Here is an 18375-nt window from a genome sequence, read left to right as displayed (position 1 = left end):
CGAGGAAACAGAACGAGATTGACATGGGGAATTAAATCGAGATGTGGTGGTACTACTTTGATTCACACACCAGGGAGTTACATCACCTCCTTGGTGCGCAAAAAACGATATTTTAATCGATTTTGTGACTCATAATCATTATTTTTTTAAGAAGGCTTGGGGCTATAATGGAACGGCTTTTTAATGCACGGGTTTGAAGAAACTGCCAATTTAACGGTTAATAATCCACAGAATGTAGAAAGCGAATGTAAATTTGCCCTTTGAAATTTACACTGCTATGATATATACACGAAAACTTGAGTACCAGAAAGAAAGTTTGAAAAGAAAACAATATCAAAGCAGGAAAGTGAAAGAACGTCATTGAAATAAGTACCTCTGGTAAGTCGGTTAATGATGTTGATTGATTTTTCTCGTGCTAAACTAAAATGACTTCTGGCCAAACATCGAAAGATCAATTGGTACTACTAATAATTACAATGACCAAAGAAAGTCGCTCGATGGACGTGTTACATCAAATCCAAGCCCAATTAATGACAGTGGAAATTAAGATTCTTATTTAATGGCCCCATATATAGACAAGAATCATCTTCACCATTTTCAATTAAAATCAAAATAGACTCGTTTCTTGCCTATAAAATCTCGCATGAGAACACAAAGACGTAAAAAAGTTCATAGAAAACAACCGTACATAAATTCTTTAATTCTCCGTCAAATTTATGAAGGCTTTAAGATATAAAACAATTTAAATAATGTAATAAATCTCGTTAGATTAGTGGTACCCCGCTGGGAACAAAATAGGTTTCTTGGTACCACTTCGGAGGGTTAACGCGACTGCCCGCATATTTATCGAAAAACAATTAGTACCGGGAGATTTACAGTACCACCAATACGAGCTAATGGTTCGTCCAAGAGGTAAAACTATTGATAATCAATACTCGTCTGTGTCGGCAATTAATCGTGTTGACAATGAGCAAAGTAGTGTTGGTTCTCTGTGAAATTCCTCAGGAACACGTACAACAAATATTGAAACGAAAGGCCACGAGAGCAGTACCATCAATATTTGTAAGAAACTATACCGCGTCTATAAGTTAATTCGTTGGATCAGGTGTGTCAACACGTTCTTCTTGAAAATATGTCTTTACACGTCCGACATTAGCAAATCACGTGACGGTCGTACTCACCTGTACCACTTTCAAAGCACATGCGACTCCAATGAAATTGAGTTTCTCAGACAATTACCACGTCTGGAATATTTCCCTATTGTTTTTCAACATTTCGGTTTTCTTGTTCCGAGTCGTACGTTCAAATATGGCGGCCGTTAACATACATCAAGTGCATATCTCGGGGACGATTAAGGTCGAGGACCGTAAATGTGAGCGTGACAGATAATTTTTAAGAGCTGGCGGTCAGTACGATTTTTCCCACAGACGCGTAATCTGCATTATTTCAACGCCGTTTTTCCACTGTCCACGCATCTCCGTGTAACTTAAGTGAGCGGAAAATTGTAATTTCAGAGTTGACGGGGACTTCTTTATTTATGTGTCGGATCCGATTACTTCACACAAAGAAGTCCACCGAAATGTTAAACTCCTCTTGGACGATTAGAAGGACACGCGCTATCAATAGCCCGAATGATGTAACAATCAAATGCGGGGGTAGTACTTATCGAACCGATTTATATTAGTTCAACATAGGCCGGTCCGAAGGTCTGTGGTAAAACAAAAAGTGGCCGCACGAAGCCCGGCCACGTCATTAATCAAGATCAAGTCGTCTGGGTGCATGCGGGGACTGAATAATCCAGTGCGTTTCTCAAACAATTGGTACTACCGCAATCGGCAACAATGTCGCCAAGTTCATAACTCCGATTGGTCGAGGGTGTTATCACGTGATTTGCATGTAAGCTCCGGTTGGTTATTAGCATAATTCTGATTGGCTTCGGAAACGTGGAAACGTTCATCGACTCTTGTCACAAATTGAACGTGCAACGGTGCGGATTTCGACGGATTAGAAAGCAACTGGAGGAATTCTTTAATGTTTTGGTATTTCGGTTGCTCGGATTGTGATTAAAGTAATCAATCACGGGTTGGGAGATGTTGATCGGAGAACACCTGCGCGAGAAGAACCTACAATTAATTTAACATTTTGTGTACTTTATACCGTAATTAAGATGTTTGTTGTTGGGATGTTGCAAAAAGCGACTCCGTTACTTGACAGAAACGTACAATTTGTCGGGAGGATTTAAGTTCTTGGTTTATGGCGGTTGTTCAGGTTTACGGCGTTCTTTAGCATGGTAATTTGTCAAATAAATAATGACTGAAGAACCACGAGAAAAATGTACAAACCACAAGAATCAACAACGAGGCGAAGGAGAGATCATAGGTGGTCCACATTTAATGTTACTAATTTCACTGGGAACTATCCGAAATTTGAAAATTTGAATTTAATAATTTAAACTTCCGATTGGTTTTCTTTCCTGCGTTATTTGTCATTCACATCCAATGAATTGATTCTTTTTTGTGCATGAGTTAATTAGTTTAGAAATCTGTCCAATGAATGCAAAGCTTCGATCGAGTTGGGAGTTTGGGTGCGTTTTTTGTTATAAAAACTACCTTGATAAGAATATTGCGAGCCAATGAAATAATTCCTTTTTTTGGTTGAATTCGATTTAAATAACATTCTCCATTTTGTTATGAAGAATGGGCGGATCTTTAAATAAATATTTCTAAAATTCGTCTATCTTGCTGCAGAATTTTGTAATTGGGAATAATTTTACTTGTCAACTTTCAAAAAATTCTAAAAATCCTCGTGCGTTGTCTAAAATTTTGAAATTTAGCTCACGTAAGAAACAGGTCTAAAGCAATAACTCTTACAAATTTCATCGTTTTAAAATGAAAATTGTCTAATTACGGAATATTATAAAACCCTCGAGGAATTTTTAGTTTGAATGAAAATAAAAAAATTCTGAAAATCCTCTTACGTACTTTAAAATTTTGAAATTTAGCCCACTTAAGAAACAAGTTTAAAGCAATGATTCCTCCAAATTTCATCGTTTTAAAATGAAAACTGCCCAATTTAGGGAATACTATAGGAACCTCGAGGACATTTTTAATTTGAATGAAAATCAAAATTTCTAAAATTTCTCCTTCGTATTATAAAATTTTGAAATTTGGCCCACTTCAGAAACAGGTCAAAAGCTAAAATTCCTCCAAATTTCATCGTTTTAAAATGAAAACTGTCCAATTTACAGAATATTATAGGAATCTCGAGGAAATTTTTAATTTAAATGAAAATAAAAAATTTCTAAAAATCCTCATACGTACTCTAAAATTTTGAAATTTAGCCCACTTAAGAAAGAAATCTAATGCAATGATTCCTCCAAATTTTATCGTTTTAAAATGAAAACTGTCCAATTTACAGAATATTATAGGAACCTCGAGGAAATTTTTAATTTAAATGAAAATAAAAAATTTCTAAAAATCCTCATACGTACTCTAAAATTTTGAAATTTAGCCCACTTAAGAAAGAAATCTAATGCAATGATTCCTCCAAATTTTATCGTTTTAAAATGAAAACTGTCCAATTTACAGAATATTGTAGGAACCTCGAGGAAATTTTTAATTTAAATGAAAATAAAAATTTTCTAAAAATCCTCATACGTACTCTAAAATTTTGAAATTTAGCCCACTTAAGAAACAAGTTTAAAGCAATGATTCCTCCAAATTTCATCGTTTTAAATGAAAACTGCCCAATTTACAGAATATTATAGGAACCTCGAGGACATTTTTAATTTGAATGAAAATCAAAATTTCTAAAATTTCTCCTTCGTATTATAAAATTTTGAAATTTGGCCCACTTAAGAAACAGGTCAAAAGCTAAAATTCCTCCAAATTTCATCGTTTTAAAATGAAAACTGTCCAATTTACAGAATATTATAGGAACCATGAGGAAATTTTTAATTTAAATGAAAATAAAAAATTTCTAAAAATCCTCATACGTACTCTAAAATTTTGAAATTTAGCCCACTTAAGAAAGAAATCTAATGCAATGATTCCTCCAAATTTTATCGTTTTAAAATGAAAACTGTCCAATTTACAGAATATTATAGGAACCTCGAGGAAATTTTTAATTTAAATGAAAATAAAAAATTTCTAAAAATCCTCATACGTACTCTAAAATTTTGAAATTTAGCCCACTTAAGAAAGAAATCTAATGAAATTATTCCTCTAAATTTTATCGTTTTAAAATGAAAACTGTCCAATTTACAGAATATTATAGGAACCTCGAGGAAATTTTTAATTTAAATGAAAATAAAAAATTTCTAAAAATCCTCATACGTACTCTAAAATTTTGAAATTTAGCCCACTTAAGAAAGAAATCTAATGCAATGATTCCTCCAAATTTTATCGTTTTAAAATGAAAACTGTCCAATTTACAGAATATTACAGGAACCTCGAGGAAATTTTTAATTTAAATGAAAATAAAAAATTTCTAAAAATCCTCATACGTACTCTAAAATTTTGAAATTTAGCCCACTTAAGAAAGAAATCTAATGCAATGATTCCTCCAAATTTTATCGTTTTAAAATGAAAACTGTCCAATTTACAGAATATTATAGGAACCTCGAGGAAATTTTTAATTTAAATGAAAATAAAAAATTTCTAAAAATCCTCATACGTACTCTAAAATTTTGAAATTTAGCCCACTTAAGAAAGAAATCTAATGAAATTATTCCTCTAAATTTTATCGTTTTAAAATGAAAACTGTCCAATTTACAGAATATTATAGGAACCTCGAGGAAATTTTTAATTTAAATGAAAATAAAAAATTTCTAAAAATCCTCATACGTACTCTAAAATTTTGAAATTTAGCCCACTTAAGAAAGAAATCTAATGCAATGATTCCTCCAAATTTTATCGTTTTAAAATGAAAACTGTCCAATTTACAGAATATTACAGGAACCTCGAGGAAATTTTTAATTTAAATGAAAATAAAAAATTTCTAAAAATCCTCATACGTACTCTAAAATTTTGAAATTTAGCCCACTTAAGAAAGAAATCTAATGCAATGATTCCTCCAAATTTTATCGTTTTAAAATGAAAACTGTCCAATTTACAGAATATTATAGGAACCTCGAGGAAATTTTTAATTTAAACGAAAATAAAAAATTTCTAAAAATCCTCATACGTACTCTAAAATTTTGAAATTTAGCCCACTTAAGAAAGAAATCTAAAGCAATGATTCCTCCAAATTTTATCGTTTTAAAATGAAAACTGCCTAATTTACGAATATTATAGGAACCTCGAGGACATTTTTAAGTTTGAATGAAAATCAAAAATTTCTAAAAATCCTCATAGGTACTCTAAACTTTCCAAATTTAGGCCACTTAAGAAACAGGTCTGAAGATACAATTCCTCAAAATTTCGTTCTTTTGGAATAAAAACTGTCCAAATTACGGGATATTATAGGACCTCGAGGAAATTTTTACTTAGACTGAAATTAAAAATTTCTAAAAATTCGCCTTCGTATTCTAAAATTTTGAAATTTAGCCCACTTAAGAAGCAGGTCTACAGCAATAACTTATTCAAATTTCATTGTTTTGAGATGAAAACTGTCCAAGTTAGAGACTTTCAGATTCAGAATTAGGAGATTTTTCGGATTATTGTAAATGTAATGTTCATTTAATATCATTTTAACTATACAGAATACCATGATAATCAAATTACACAAAAACCGTATAAAAATAAAATTAAACAACTCATAGATATTTACTTAATCGCTACTAACTACTACTTCAAACCACCTATTATTCGCGTCAGCAATTTTTATGTCCTCCCATTTTTAAAACATAATTTCATTAACTCTAATGATATTTTTTACCATCGGATTGAGGACAAATTTCATTAGCTTTTTTAACACCGCGCCACGACATTTCGGTGGAATTTTCTCGCCTCCCAGTCAAATTTCTGAGTAATTGGCACCAAACAGTTATCCACTTATCGAAGCTCCTTTTTCCACTAAAAGAATTCACACCATTTCCAAATTTCGTCGGTGTCAATGACAATACATGCCCACGGCCGTAATTGCTTCAGCCCACTGACGAATTTTCCCCGGAATTCCGTAAGTAAACACCGCAAAAGGTCGCTACTTTCCCCGTCCAAATCGTCGATTTAGGTCGTTTACACCAAGTCAAGTGTCTAGTTTGGAATGTCGAAAACACGTAAAACGTGAGCCAACCGCACAAGAGCAGTTCTATAAATTATCGAATTAAAATATGACAAGTGGTCTCCGGTAATGATAGCATCAATTAATTCTCCCGCGAAATTTTATCGCAGCTCATCTTTACTGGGTTATCTCGCGGTGATTTACGATTTATTGACTGTGAATTTTTTCGTCTTAATTAATGTCACGAGCCGTGTTTACACTCGCAGTCGCTCATTGTTGTTACAGTTTTTTTGTTTCGGTGGTTTCAGACATATTTATGGTGTGGCTACATTGAATTTATGCTCGCGAGTGCTGCAGGCACTGACGAAATCTCCGTGTACATCTGTGATGCAACGACCCAAAAACAAGGGCTGCAATATTTATTTACCCAAAGGAAGTGTTGCAAACACAATTTGATCACTCAACACTTCTTGTAAACACCAACACGTCCCATTAGACGCCTTGACCACCTGTTCGGTACTTTTCCACGTTGGCCACTGGGTACTTTGAGTACCCACGAACCGTCATATTGAACAAGAGGCTCAAACATCACCAGATAGAATCTGGCCTTGAGATGTCCTTCCCGGCTCGGCTAATTAAAAACACAACTGGCCGCATTATATAAGGGTCTATCTTTGATCTAACATGCTATTAAAGTTATTACAACGGACATCTTTGAGTGACGTGCATTAAAAATACTCGTCACGATTTTTGATTCGGTTTTTAAGTAGTGATTCGATTGGCGAACGCTCGGTGCTAAGTATGGCATACCTTTCTCATATAAGACGCTAATTAGGAACGAACGGAGCGGATTTCGAGGCGCAAATAGGCGGATTTAAGACCATTTTTCCAACTACAGTAAAACAGTCAATGAAAAGTGGAACGCATAAACCTGTACAATTAGGAATACAAAGGTTTGAAATAAGAAGACTCCAGCGGCTTTAGGCCATCAACTGAATATTCTGCACAACGTGTTATTTTCTTCGCAGATTTGTTGCATGCGCCTTCGAGCTCAAAAAAGACGAACTGCGTTTTCGCTAGAGCAACAATTTATTTTTTTACTGCTCTCCCAAACCCCCTAATTAAATTGGGTTAATGCCGGATTGTGCCTTTCGAGCTTCTTCACCCAACAGGCATTTTTATAATCCGATGTTATTGCGTCGTTATTAAAAAAAATGGATCAAAACCGTGAAATTTCAAATTTCCCACTCGAAATTTCGAAGTTGGTCATCCTGAAAATCGCAGAGCTGTCATGACGATGTCTGAACTAACCTCACTTTTTAAATTTATTTAAGGACCACAAAATTGCTTTGGAGAGGGAAATTTGCAGTAAAAAGGTTAATTTAGGCATAATACGTCCTGACACAAATCTTCGAAATTTCGAGCGGGAAACTTGAAATTTTTATTCGATTTTTTCTCTAACGCCGTAACAACGAAGGATTCTCAAAATAGCTGTCAGAATAAAAAATCTCCAAAGCACAATGCGCCATTAGCCGTGTTTGTTTTGAAAGAAAAAATAAAAATTTTAGTTTGAATGGAAATTAAAAATTTGTAGAAATCTTCACAGGTGCTCTAAAATTTTGAAATTTAGTCCACTTAAGAAACAGGTCCAAAGCTATAACTCCTCCAAATTTCATTGTTTTGGAATGAGAACTGTCCAATTTACAGAATATTATAGGAACTTTGAGACCATTTTTAGTTTGAAAAAAAATCAAAAATTTCTAAACATCCTAATGCAAACCCACCCTAAAATTTTGAAATTTAGCCCACTTAAGAAACAGGTCTAAAGCTATAATTCCTCCAAATTTCATTATTTTGCAATGAAAACTGTCCAAGTTACGAACTATTATAATCCCCTTGAGAAAATTTTTAGTTTAAATATGAATCTAAAATTTCTAAAAATCCCAATTCGTACTCTAAAATTTTGAAATTTAGCCCACTTGACAAACAGGTCTAAAGCTATAATTCCTGCTCTCCCAAACCTCCAAATTAACTTCGGTTAATGCTGGATTGAGCTTTAAGAGATGCTCAATCAGAACCTTAAAAATTTCGGACGGGAAATTTGAATTTTTTAACTGAATTTTTTTACCAATGCCGAAATAGCATCGAATTCTAAAAATAGCTGCTTGAATAAGAGTTCTCTGGAGCACAATGCGCCATTAACCGAATTTAATTTGAAGGTTCGGCAGAGCAGGGAAAAAATAAAATTGAAATTCCCACTTGGTACGTCGAAGTTGAAGGCGTCTTTTGTTATGAAAAATATTTACGAATCCTCTGTTAAAACTGTTGAGATACAACGTAAAATATTCTTATCATTCTTTTAACAATGACGCTGACAGTTCAGTAATTAAAATCCGTTTTTATCACAAAATAAACAAAATTTGAGGTATTTTCCTGATTGTACGGTTTCCAGTTACCGAGAAGTTAATTTCTCTCTGGTAAATCACGTTCACGATAAACAAAGAAGCACAACACAACCCGAACAATCCATCATAATTAACCAAATCTCGATTCATCTCCGATTCGGTCGTAAATCCGCCAATCGCCTCCATTGTCTCACTTTTTGGTGGACTTCTCCGCTCTTCCCCGAACCGTGTTCGCTCGACTTACTCTTTCCCTTATTGGTAAACTCATCCTGCCGATGCAGGGACAGCGACGTCTTATCCTTGGCGCCTCCTCTTCGCTTATTCCTTCCATTGTGGTGTCCGCCACATTCGCACAACACTAACAGAGCCAACAACACCAGGAGATGGCGACCGATGTCCATGGTGGCACGGGTGGGTAGCCCTCACATGGCGCAAGCTCCTTACCAGCTCGCACCCAACAACAAACTGACTCTCTCTTCCATGGCTCTGAAACACACACCGGTTAGTTTACCTGGCCTAAAGGCTACAGGTGGGTACCGCCTGCCGCTGTCGAAAGCGAGCGGACAATGTGAGCGTCTTGCCGGAGGTTAACGCGGCTTCGCCGAGATGGGGGTTCGGACGGAATATCTCAAAGAATAAAGCACGAGAGTGGCGGGATGAAGGATGAAGGTGGTGATTCTGACGGGGGGCACAATGGAAGTTTAACGAAGTTTCTCGAAATTACGAAAGTCGTGTTCGTGTTCGTCTCCCCGGAGCGCCCGGATTTTTGCGACTCCGCAGCTCGTGACGCGTCTGCGAGTCCAAGATTCGAGATTTCGCGGGCGTGGTCTCTTCGGCTGTATTATTACCGAGATAATAATTTCCAATTCTCATTCCACCTAACGATTCCGCGAAGTCGTGATTAGCTGCTGGAAGCTCCAATTCGTGATTCGGAGATCTTCCCGGTCCATTGCGATAATTGTCCGATTAGAAAAACCATCAGAAGTCAGCGAATTCGCTTCACGTCTTCTACAACCACCCAACACTTGCTTTCGAGCGGTTGAACGTGTACGTGGCGCTGCAGTGAATGTTAAAGAGATGCTTGCGAGGCCGAAGATAATCTATTTGTTATTAGGAAGCGACTCGTTGAATTTTAACTAATGAAATTGTTCTTCTGCACGAGCAAGCTTTCGATGATTTATTACCGCGTCTTCTGGGTTGGATTGTGGTCAAGGCCACTTCTACCCCCATGGCTCCGGCTCATAAATTAAACACATCGGGGGATCTCAACGGTTCTTCTGAGTGGAAGAAGAATGCAACTACATTCTTAGAAGTTTCATAATTAATGCAGATATGGACGAATGATTAGATCTAAGAAAACGACCTTCATCGCCAACATTTTTCCGTACATATCGTTCCTGGAAGCGTGTTAACAATATTGCAGATTCTTGCAGAAACCAAATTTGAGCGGTCGGTGCGTTTTTTACGGCGCTCCATTAAATCTCCGAACCTTCCACTTACCAATTACCATAAAACATTGGCTGTAAAAGTTTTAAAAGGTCGATTTTCTATGGTGTTTTACCGAGTCATCATGCAGGTTAACAAATCGCTGTATGGGGTCAGATTCCGGCCACGGCGGCTGTCAGACCTTCCTCTTCTATCGTACAAGATCTAACAGTTTACTAATTGCTCAAAACAACGATGAGGAGCCGGCCAATAACACGACCGCTCTGAGGAGATTTTATAAAGTTATTTCGAGTTTTACGACTTTTCTACATTGTGAGGAACTAATGGGTTAATCGTTGTTTATGGGACCATGAATAGAAGTGAAATTTAGTTGGTGGTGGGTAAAATTTCCATTTGCCCCCCTCGGAGGTCCAGGTCCTGACTCAGCACTCGAGAACAAAGCGGTCTTTTAATTACACGTTCCCATCGCCTAATTACTATTCTCTCGTCCTCACCACAAATCAAAAGCGAGCAAAAAAACCCTCACGACCGCGTGAGGGGTGTAACCTCTTATATTATCCCCCAACACCGCGCTGGCGCCATCTAGCCTTAAATCACGCAGCAAAAGGAAACGTAGCATGTTTACTAATTTGTTGTACGGCATCTATGCATTAGTGGAAGTCGTTTTCGCCATATTAAGCGAAATCCACTCTTACGTGTCTTATTTATTCCACAATTTCTATTTAAATCCGCGCGAATTAAACTCCCAGGGATTTACGAGTGGAAAAGCGAGCACGCGTCTTTTGAGTCCATCTCGGGATAATTGCGTGGGGCTGCGGGCCGGACTGGAACAAATCCGAGTTCGTCGAATCGGAAAAAAAGCGCTGGAGGTGAGAGGCTAATCGGCGACGATCGACGTGAAACCGATAATTTCGGACCATTGGTGTTTCCACCCACGGCGAGGTTTTAATGCGCTCGAATTTTTCCTTCATTGTTCTGTTTAGAGGTCCCACACGAAATCACGGTTTGGTGACGTCGCCGTTGTTTTAAATGGCGACGACAACTCGGAACAGCCTGTTGGGTGCATTATTCTGCCCACCACGGCCATCCTTGACTACGGTAACGACAATTACGAGTCGTAGGCGTCCGCCGGCTTTCTATTCTTATCTTTCACGTGCTCGGGCATCGATTTGGGTTCCTGTTGTCACTCACCGTTCGAGTCTCCAGCGGTGGAGCGGTTTTTAACGCGGCCTTGGAGGCTTCTTCGTGAGCGATTGGAATATTTGAATTATCGCACCGACACGATTGGTCCATTAACTGTGTACATTCTTTATCTGCGGTAATCGTGAGAAATATGTATTTAGAAGGACATTGACATTTGGGTTTTATTCGTGCGCGGTTTGCAATCGCGGATTGTTTCCATATTGCATTTACCGTGGTAAATATTTTCTGTTGCTTGAGTGCCGGACAACAATAACGTTCACCGGTAAATGTCAATTATTTATTAGATGCAATCATCTTGTGCTGAAATTAGTTGCGTAGGTGTTGGCCAATGTTATTACTGGCGCCAACGGTTTTCTTGAGAGCGGCCCACTTTCGGTAAAACAGTTCACACATTTCTTCTGGGAATTACAATAATTGTCGAACTTGAGGGCTTGGAACAAAGGCCGTGGAAAAATTTCAACAAGACAAATGGCCCGTCCAGGTAAAAATTTAAGATGCATATCAGTGCCAGAAAGGTCCAAGAATTCATAAAAGTAAAACCGCATTTTTGAGTGTTGATTTCTTTTCGCAACAGGTGATTATTTACCGAAGCAGTTCTCATTTATCTTAAAAAATTACACAGTTTTACAAGAAGCGAATAAATCTGCGGCCACGACAAAATTGACAAACATTTTATTGATGTCCTAAATAAGCTTTGCGTTCAACACCGAAATCGTCGAACATAATTTAAGTTCCTTTCACTCGCCGCGTTAATCCAACCAATAACCGAAAAGAAAAATAACAAGAAAAAACCTCCATGAAGGTTATAACTCATCTTTGCCATCGCGAGGTGTTCCAAAGCAAAAGTACCGCAATTAAAAACACCTCAAACCCAACCTTTATTACCGCGAGTTGATTAGTTCGTTATTAAACGAAGAAAGAACAAGACAAAGAACCCGAGGAACTCGTCTCGATTTTTATCTCTCGTTACACAAATATTTAAAAACCGAAGAATGTCCTCCACTATTTGCCTTCTCATTACCACGAGTCCCACCCTGATTCTCCACCAAGTGGGCCATGCATCTTCCAAGGCCGCCGTGGATTCGGGGGTCGAGTGGCACGTGCACCATAATCGTAGACGGCGTAGGCCGGCCTAGAATACGCGTCGTAGGAGCCGGTGAAATCCTACGCCTACTTTTCGTAGTGTTGCGTCACGTGGCCATTTAAACGGGGTTGTGGCGGCAAAAATTCGAACGGATTAATGGCCGCCGATGGCGGGCATAATTCACGGATTCTGACAGTTGGCAGATACCATCGCCGTTCATTTGGTTTTTAATCGCGGCTAATCGGACCACACGCCACGATTTATGGGTAATTGCGATGGGTATGGGGCGGCATGTGAAAGGAGAATGTCGTTATTTATTGGGATGCCGTGTGAAACGCGGTTTTAGTGTTTAATTGTTAATCGAGTTTCGGACTGGGAGAGTGACAGGTGCTCGGGAGGTTCGGGCGAAGGCGGCGGGGATTACGAAACGAGTTCAGAGAACACTAGATTCTGAAAAGGTTTCATGGGGAAATGGAAACGCAAGTAGGTTGTGAGATGTAAAGTCTGATTAGTACACTACGAGGTACAGAAGTTCGACTGTAATTTTCGTTCACAAAACAGAAAAGTTACTAAGGTTGGCAAAAACAAAATATCCTAAATGTGACAGTTGGCCGAAAGTGGTAACTAAATAAGCAATTGACGTTTCCAATGCCAAAAATTCAATTTCAAAGTTTCAAATTCGACCAAAATCCATCTTGAAAACGTAAAAGTTACTAAAATTGGCAAAAACAAAAATTCCTAAACATGACAGTTGGTGAAAAAGGTAACTAAATTAGCAGTTGACATTTCTAATCTCCAAAATTCAATTTCAAAGTTTCAAATTCGACCAAAATACATCTTGAAAACGTGAAAATTACTAAAATTGGCGAAAACAAAAATTCCTAAACATGACAGTTGGCGAGAAAAGTAACTAAATTGGCAGTTGGCGTTTCTAATCTCCAAAATTCAATTTCAAAGTTTCAAATTCGAACAAAATCCATCTTGAAAACGTAAGTTACTAAAATTGGCGAAAACAAAAATTCCTAAACATGACAGTTGGCGAAAAAGGTAACTAAATTAGCAGTTGACATTTCTAATCTCCAAAATTCAATTTCAAAGTTTCAAATTCGAACAAAATCCATCTTGAAAACGTAAAAGTTACTAAAATTGGCGAAAACAAAAATTCCTAAACATGACAGTTGGCGAGAAAAGTAACTAAATTGGCAGTTGGTGTTTCTAATCTCCAAAATTCAATTTCAAAGTTTCAAATTCGACCAAAATCCCTCTTGAAAACGTAAAAGTTTAAAAAATTGGCGAAAACAAAACACCCGTGACAGATGGCGAAAGTGGAAAAAAATAGGCAATAAATCATAAATAAAAATTAATTAACTTGTAAATTTAATGAAGTTGCCTCAAAAATCTTGTAATACGGCCAAAAAGTGCCATTTTGCCCTCGGCTCTCGCCTCGACCACTAAAATAAGACTCAGCCAAAAAAGAAAAACTTTTTGGCCTTGGTGCACAAATAACCACTGATTAAAATTGTATACAGAAAACCTCGAATTTCTTGATCCTTCTGCTCGGTAATTTTACAACCTTCCAATGGTTTGGAATTCTTGGATTCATTACTATGTAGATTCTAGAGTCGATTATGATAAAAACAGATGCGGAAGATTCTACCTCTCAATTCAAAGATTTATGGTCGGATAACAGATTTCGAGACGCTCCGACCATCGAGAATATAAAAGCTTCCTGTCTTTTATGATTGATTTTTGAAATCCTTGGATCGTAAAAATTTTATGTCTTCCTAGGTCTCTAAATTTCACAAGCGTTTATAGTTACAAATAGTGAATTTTTAGTTCTTTTAGGACTAAACCTCGATATCTCGTTTATTTTTGAAGCAAACTTAAACTATCGGTGCTCATTTTACGCAGAATTTCACGTGGATTCCAAAAGTGGGCGATATTTTCGCGTACGTCAATAAACAACCGAATTAGAACCGTTTAAAATTGCGAATGGTGAATTGACAGAAAAACTGTTTTTTAATCAAAGACGTGACTTTAAATTCAAGAGCTAACTGAGAATGATTTTTTTTATCATACGATACAAACTTCGAAATTGCTCTAATTTTTCACAAGGGCCCCGTTGGTCTGGTAAATGGCAACCGCAAACAAAGTGTGATAAGAATGACACAAGTCGAACAAACGTGGAATTTTTATGATGTAATTCAAGAAGTAGTAAACAACATTGTGATGGTTGGAGTCCTTTATAATATTGCAACTGCTTCCTTCAGCAAACAGCAGTCTTTCATCATTGTACTCTTTCATATTTATCTCTTTATGGCCGTGGAAAGTAACGTACAGACGACAAAATAATAAGAGAAATTAGAATAAATAATCAGCAACGGCACGACACGAGTAAATCGTCATTAATCATTCGATTACCAACAAATACAACATGTCAAATTATAAATTATCATAATATATTGTTGTCAGTGCAACGGAATACCTGTGCCACAGCGAAACCCGAGAGTTTCCAAACTAACGAGTTTACAGTTAATTGAATATTTCCATCATTTTTAAGTCGACAAGTGACTTAATCAAGCGGGAAGCAGACGAGGAATCTATTTTTACTTTGCATTCATTAAGTCCCCACGAAATTAATATCAACTCCATTGTTCTGGCGTCTCAACAATCATCCGAAACTAATTTGAAATAACGAACGAAAACAACGGTTTCGTTTACGTAACGGCAAGGTCGTCATCGATGGTCAAGTGTTTTTATCCAAAGTGAAGAAAACTGGTGATTTCAACAAAGAGCTCGCCTAAATAATTGGGCATTGTGAGCGCGCCTTTTTTTACCATTTTCGCTCCATATGGTCGCCCGTTTCCAATTTAACGAATCCGCGAACCATTTATCTCAAGTCTCGACTTTAAGCTCTTGTATTGTGTTTCTTTGGTCGAAATTCCGCTCGAAAAACGCACGGAATTTTCTTATAATGACCACTCCCCCAGCCCCCGATCCAGAAAACCGCCATTGTGAGGCGCATAGTCGCGTAATTGCAGTAAATAAAATATAATTGCCTCTTGATATGTACCGGAATCTTGACAGGATGAAATATTGTGGCGGTGCCGACACACACGCGGAGTTTTATTAAAATAAAAATCTTCAATTCAGTTTCGATATTGAGTGTTTTGAGTTGGGGGTTTCGATGACAAGGTCGGAAAGACCACCTGTCTGGACAAAACAAAACAGGTATATATGGCTTGTAAATGCTTACACAATGGCGTTTTGTGTTGGGGGTCGTAAGCCCTCGACTTGCTGACTGTGCAACAGGTAAATTGTGCAGTTGTCCAAATAAATACTTGAGGAATAATGCCAGAGAGCGGGTGCTAAAGTCAAGAGGACCACTGTTTGTTAAGAGGGATGATAATTGCCGGGGTTGCACAGGTAAGCCACTCGGCGCCGCGGAGATTTACGGTGGAGGTGGCGAATTGCACTTGTGGTCACCCTTTAAAATAGTCAAATGCTCGAATTCTCAAATTTTCAAAATGTTAAGTTTCAAGAGTCTCTGATTTTCAAATTTCCCAAACCTCAAATCGTCACTTCTTAATGTCAAAAGCTCAAATTCTAAATTTGCCGAATATTGGCAATTTTTTTAGATCTCAGATTCTCAAATCTTTAAAAGTACGAATTTTGTTGGATTTTCTCATTAATGTTCAAATTCCCAGCGTTTTAAATCATCCAGTTCACAAGGTCTCAAAATTTCAAATTGCCACTACCCCGAATCGTCGCTTCTTCTAATATTAATTCGCTCAAAAGCTCAAATTCTCAAACAGCCAAATTGTCAATTCGCCAAACATTGACATTTTTTAAGACCTCAAATTCTCAGAAATTTAAAAGTACGAATTTTGTTGGATTTTCTCATTACCGCAAATTCTCATTTAAACTGTCAAATCCTCAAATTCTCAGACAGAATCTCGAATCCTCAATTAGTAAAATTTTGTTAGTTCTCTCGTTATCACGGTCAAACGTCCAAATTTCCAGCGTTCGCTAGGTCTCAAAATTTCAAATTGCCACTACCCCGAATCGTCGCTTCTTCTAATATTAATTCGCTCAAAAGCTCAAATTCTCAAACAGCCAAATTATCAATTTGCCAAACATTGACATTTTTTTAAGACCTCAAATTCTCAGAAATTCGTACGAATTTTGTTGGATTTTCTCATTGCCGCAAATTCTCATTTAAACTGTCAAATCCTCAAATTCTCAGACAGAATCTCGAATCCTCAATTAGTAAAATTTTGTTAGTTCTCTCGTTATCACGGTCAAACGTCCAAATTTCCAGCGTTCGCTAGGTCTCAAAATTTCAAATTGCCACTACCCCGAATCGTCGCTTCTTCTAATATTAATTCGCTCAAAAGTTCAAATTCTCAAACAGCCAAATTGTCAATTCGCCAAACATTGACATTTTTTAAGACCTCAAATTCTCAGAAATTCAAAAGTACGAATTTTGTTGGATTTTCTCATTGCCGCAAATTCTCATTTAAACTGTCAAATCCTCAAATTCTCAGACAGAATCTCGAATCCTCAATTAGTAAAATTTTGTTAGTTCTCTCGTTATCACGGTCAAACGTCCAAATTTCCAGCGTTCGCTAGGTCTCAAAATTTCAAATTGCCACTACCCCGAATCGTCGCTTCTTCTAATATTAATTCGCTCAAAAGCTCAAATTCTCAAACAGCCAAATTGTCAATTCGCCAAACATTGACATTTTTTAAGACCTCAAATTCTCAGAAATTCAAAAGTACGAATTTTGTTGGATTTTCTCATTGCCGCAAATTCTCATTTAAACTGTCAAATCCTCAAACTCTCAGACAGAATCTCGAATCCTCAATTAGTAAAATTTTGTTAGTTTTCTCGTTATCACGGTCAAACGTCGAAATTTCCAGCGTTCGCTAGGTCTCACAATTTCAAATTGCCACTACCCCGAATCGTCGCTTCTTCTAATATTAATTCGCTCAAAAGCTCAAATTCTCAAACAGCCAAATTGTCAATTCGCCAAACATTTAAGACCTCAAATTCTCAGAAATTCAAAAGTACGAATTTTGTTGGATTTTCTCATTGCCGCAAATTCTCATTTAAACTGTCAAATCCTCAAACTCTCAGACAGAATCTCGAATCCTCAATTAGTAAAATTTTGTTAGTTTTCTCGTTATCACGGTCCAAACGTCCAAATTTCCAGCGTTCGCTAGGTCTCAAAATTTCAAATTGCCACCACCCCGAATCGTCGCTTCTTTTAAACTCTATTAATTTACTCAAAAGCTCAAATTCGCAAACTGCCAAACTGTCAATTTGCCAAGTATTGGCAATTTTTTAAGACCGCAAATTCTCAAATCTTGAAAGGTACGAATTCTGTTGAATTTTGCCATTGCCGCAAATTCTCATTCAAATTGTCAAATGCTCAAATTCTCAGGCTGATTCTCAAATCCTCAACCAGTAAAATTTTGGTAGTTCTCTGGTTATCATTGACAAATGTTCAAATTCCCAGGGTGTCAACACTTCAAGTTTGCAAAGTCCCAAAATTTCAAATTCCCACAATCCCGAATCGTCCCTTTTTTTAATTTATTAATTCTGTCAAAAGCTCAATTTGCGTTAAATTTAAAAGAAGAACTAAAATATTTTTATCACAGTTCCATTAAAAAAAAATTGAATTAGCCAGTGTTTTCACAGAAACTCAAAAATCGCTAAACACAACGCTTTTCTTAGGCTACGCGACGCCAAACTAACAGTGACAAAAACATATTTTTGCGTCAGATTCTGAAGCTTGATAAACGAATGCAAATTGGCAAATTTTCACCTTTGAAATTAAAGCCGATTTTGAGGGTCCGACAACACGAGTGGGCCCATATGGTTCTGAGAAATTTCATCATGCTTTTGATAATGAAAGCAACCCACATTTATAGCCTCAAAATTTCTATTTACACTATTTAATCGCTTGAGCTGCAATTAACAGTGGGAGATCGAATTATGAAATGGTAAAATGAAACAAAAAAAATGGTTCTCTGGAAGATGACCCAAATTTGACTCTTTCTGCCCAGAAT

At 37.0% G+C, this 18375-nt stretch overlaps 1 protein-coding gene across 2 annotated transcripts in view; it reads right to left on the bottom strand.

The window, feature by feature from the left end:
* Window positions 1-18375, bottom strand: part of Egfr (epidermal growth factor receptor) — a 72722-nt gene that overhangs the window by 7993 nt on the left and 46354 nt on the right. Inside the window, exon 2 of one of the 2 annotated variants that reach the window (XM_088050575.1) lies at window positions 8812-9053. The exons of the other annotated variant lie outside the window; for it this stretch is intronic. Coding sequence (XP_087906701.1) covers window positions 8812-8968 — 157 coding nt within the window. The 5' untranslated portion in view covers window positions 8969-9053. The remainder of the gene's footprint in view (window positions 1-8811; window positions 9054-18375) is intronic. 2 annotated transcript variants of the gene reach the window in all.

Source organism: Gnatocerus cornutus, chromosome 2 (assembly GCF_029298725.1).
Source record: "Gnatocerus cornutus isolate USDA-ARS CGAHR chromosome 2, icGnaCorn1.1, whole genome shotgun sequence".
NCBI classification, from domain to species: Eukaryota; Metazoa; Arthropoda; class Insecta; order Coleoptera; family Tenebrionidae; genus Gnatocerus; species Gnatocerus cornutus.
The sequence above is the reverse complement of the archived record's forward strand: the minus strand, read 5'-3'. Positions and strand labels throughout refer to the sequence as shown.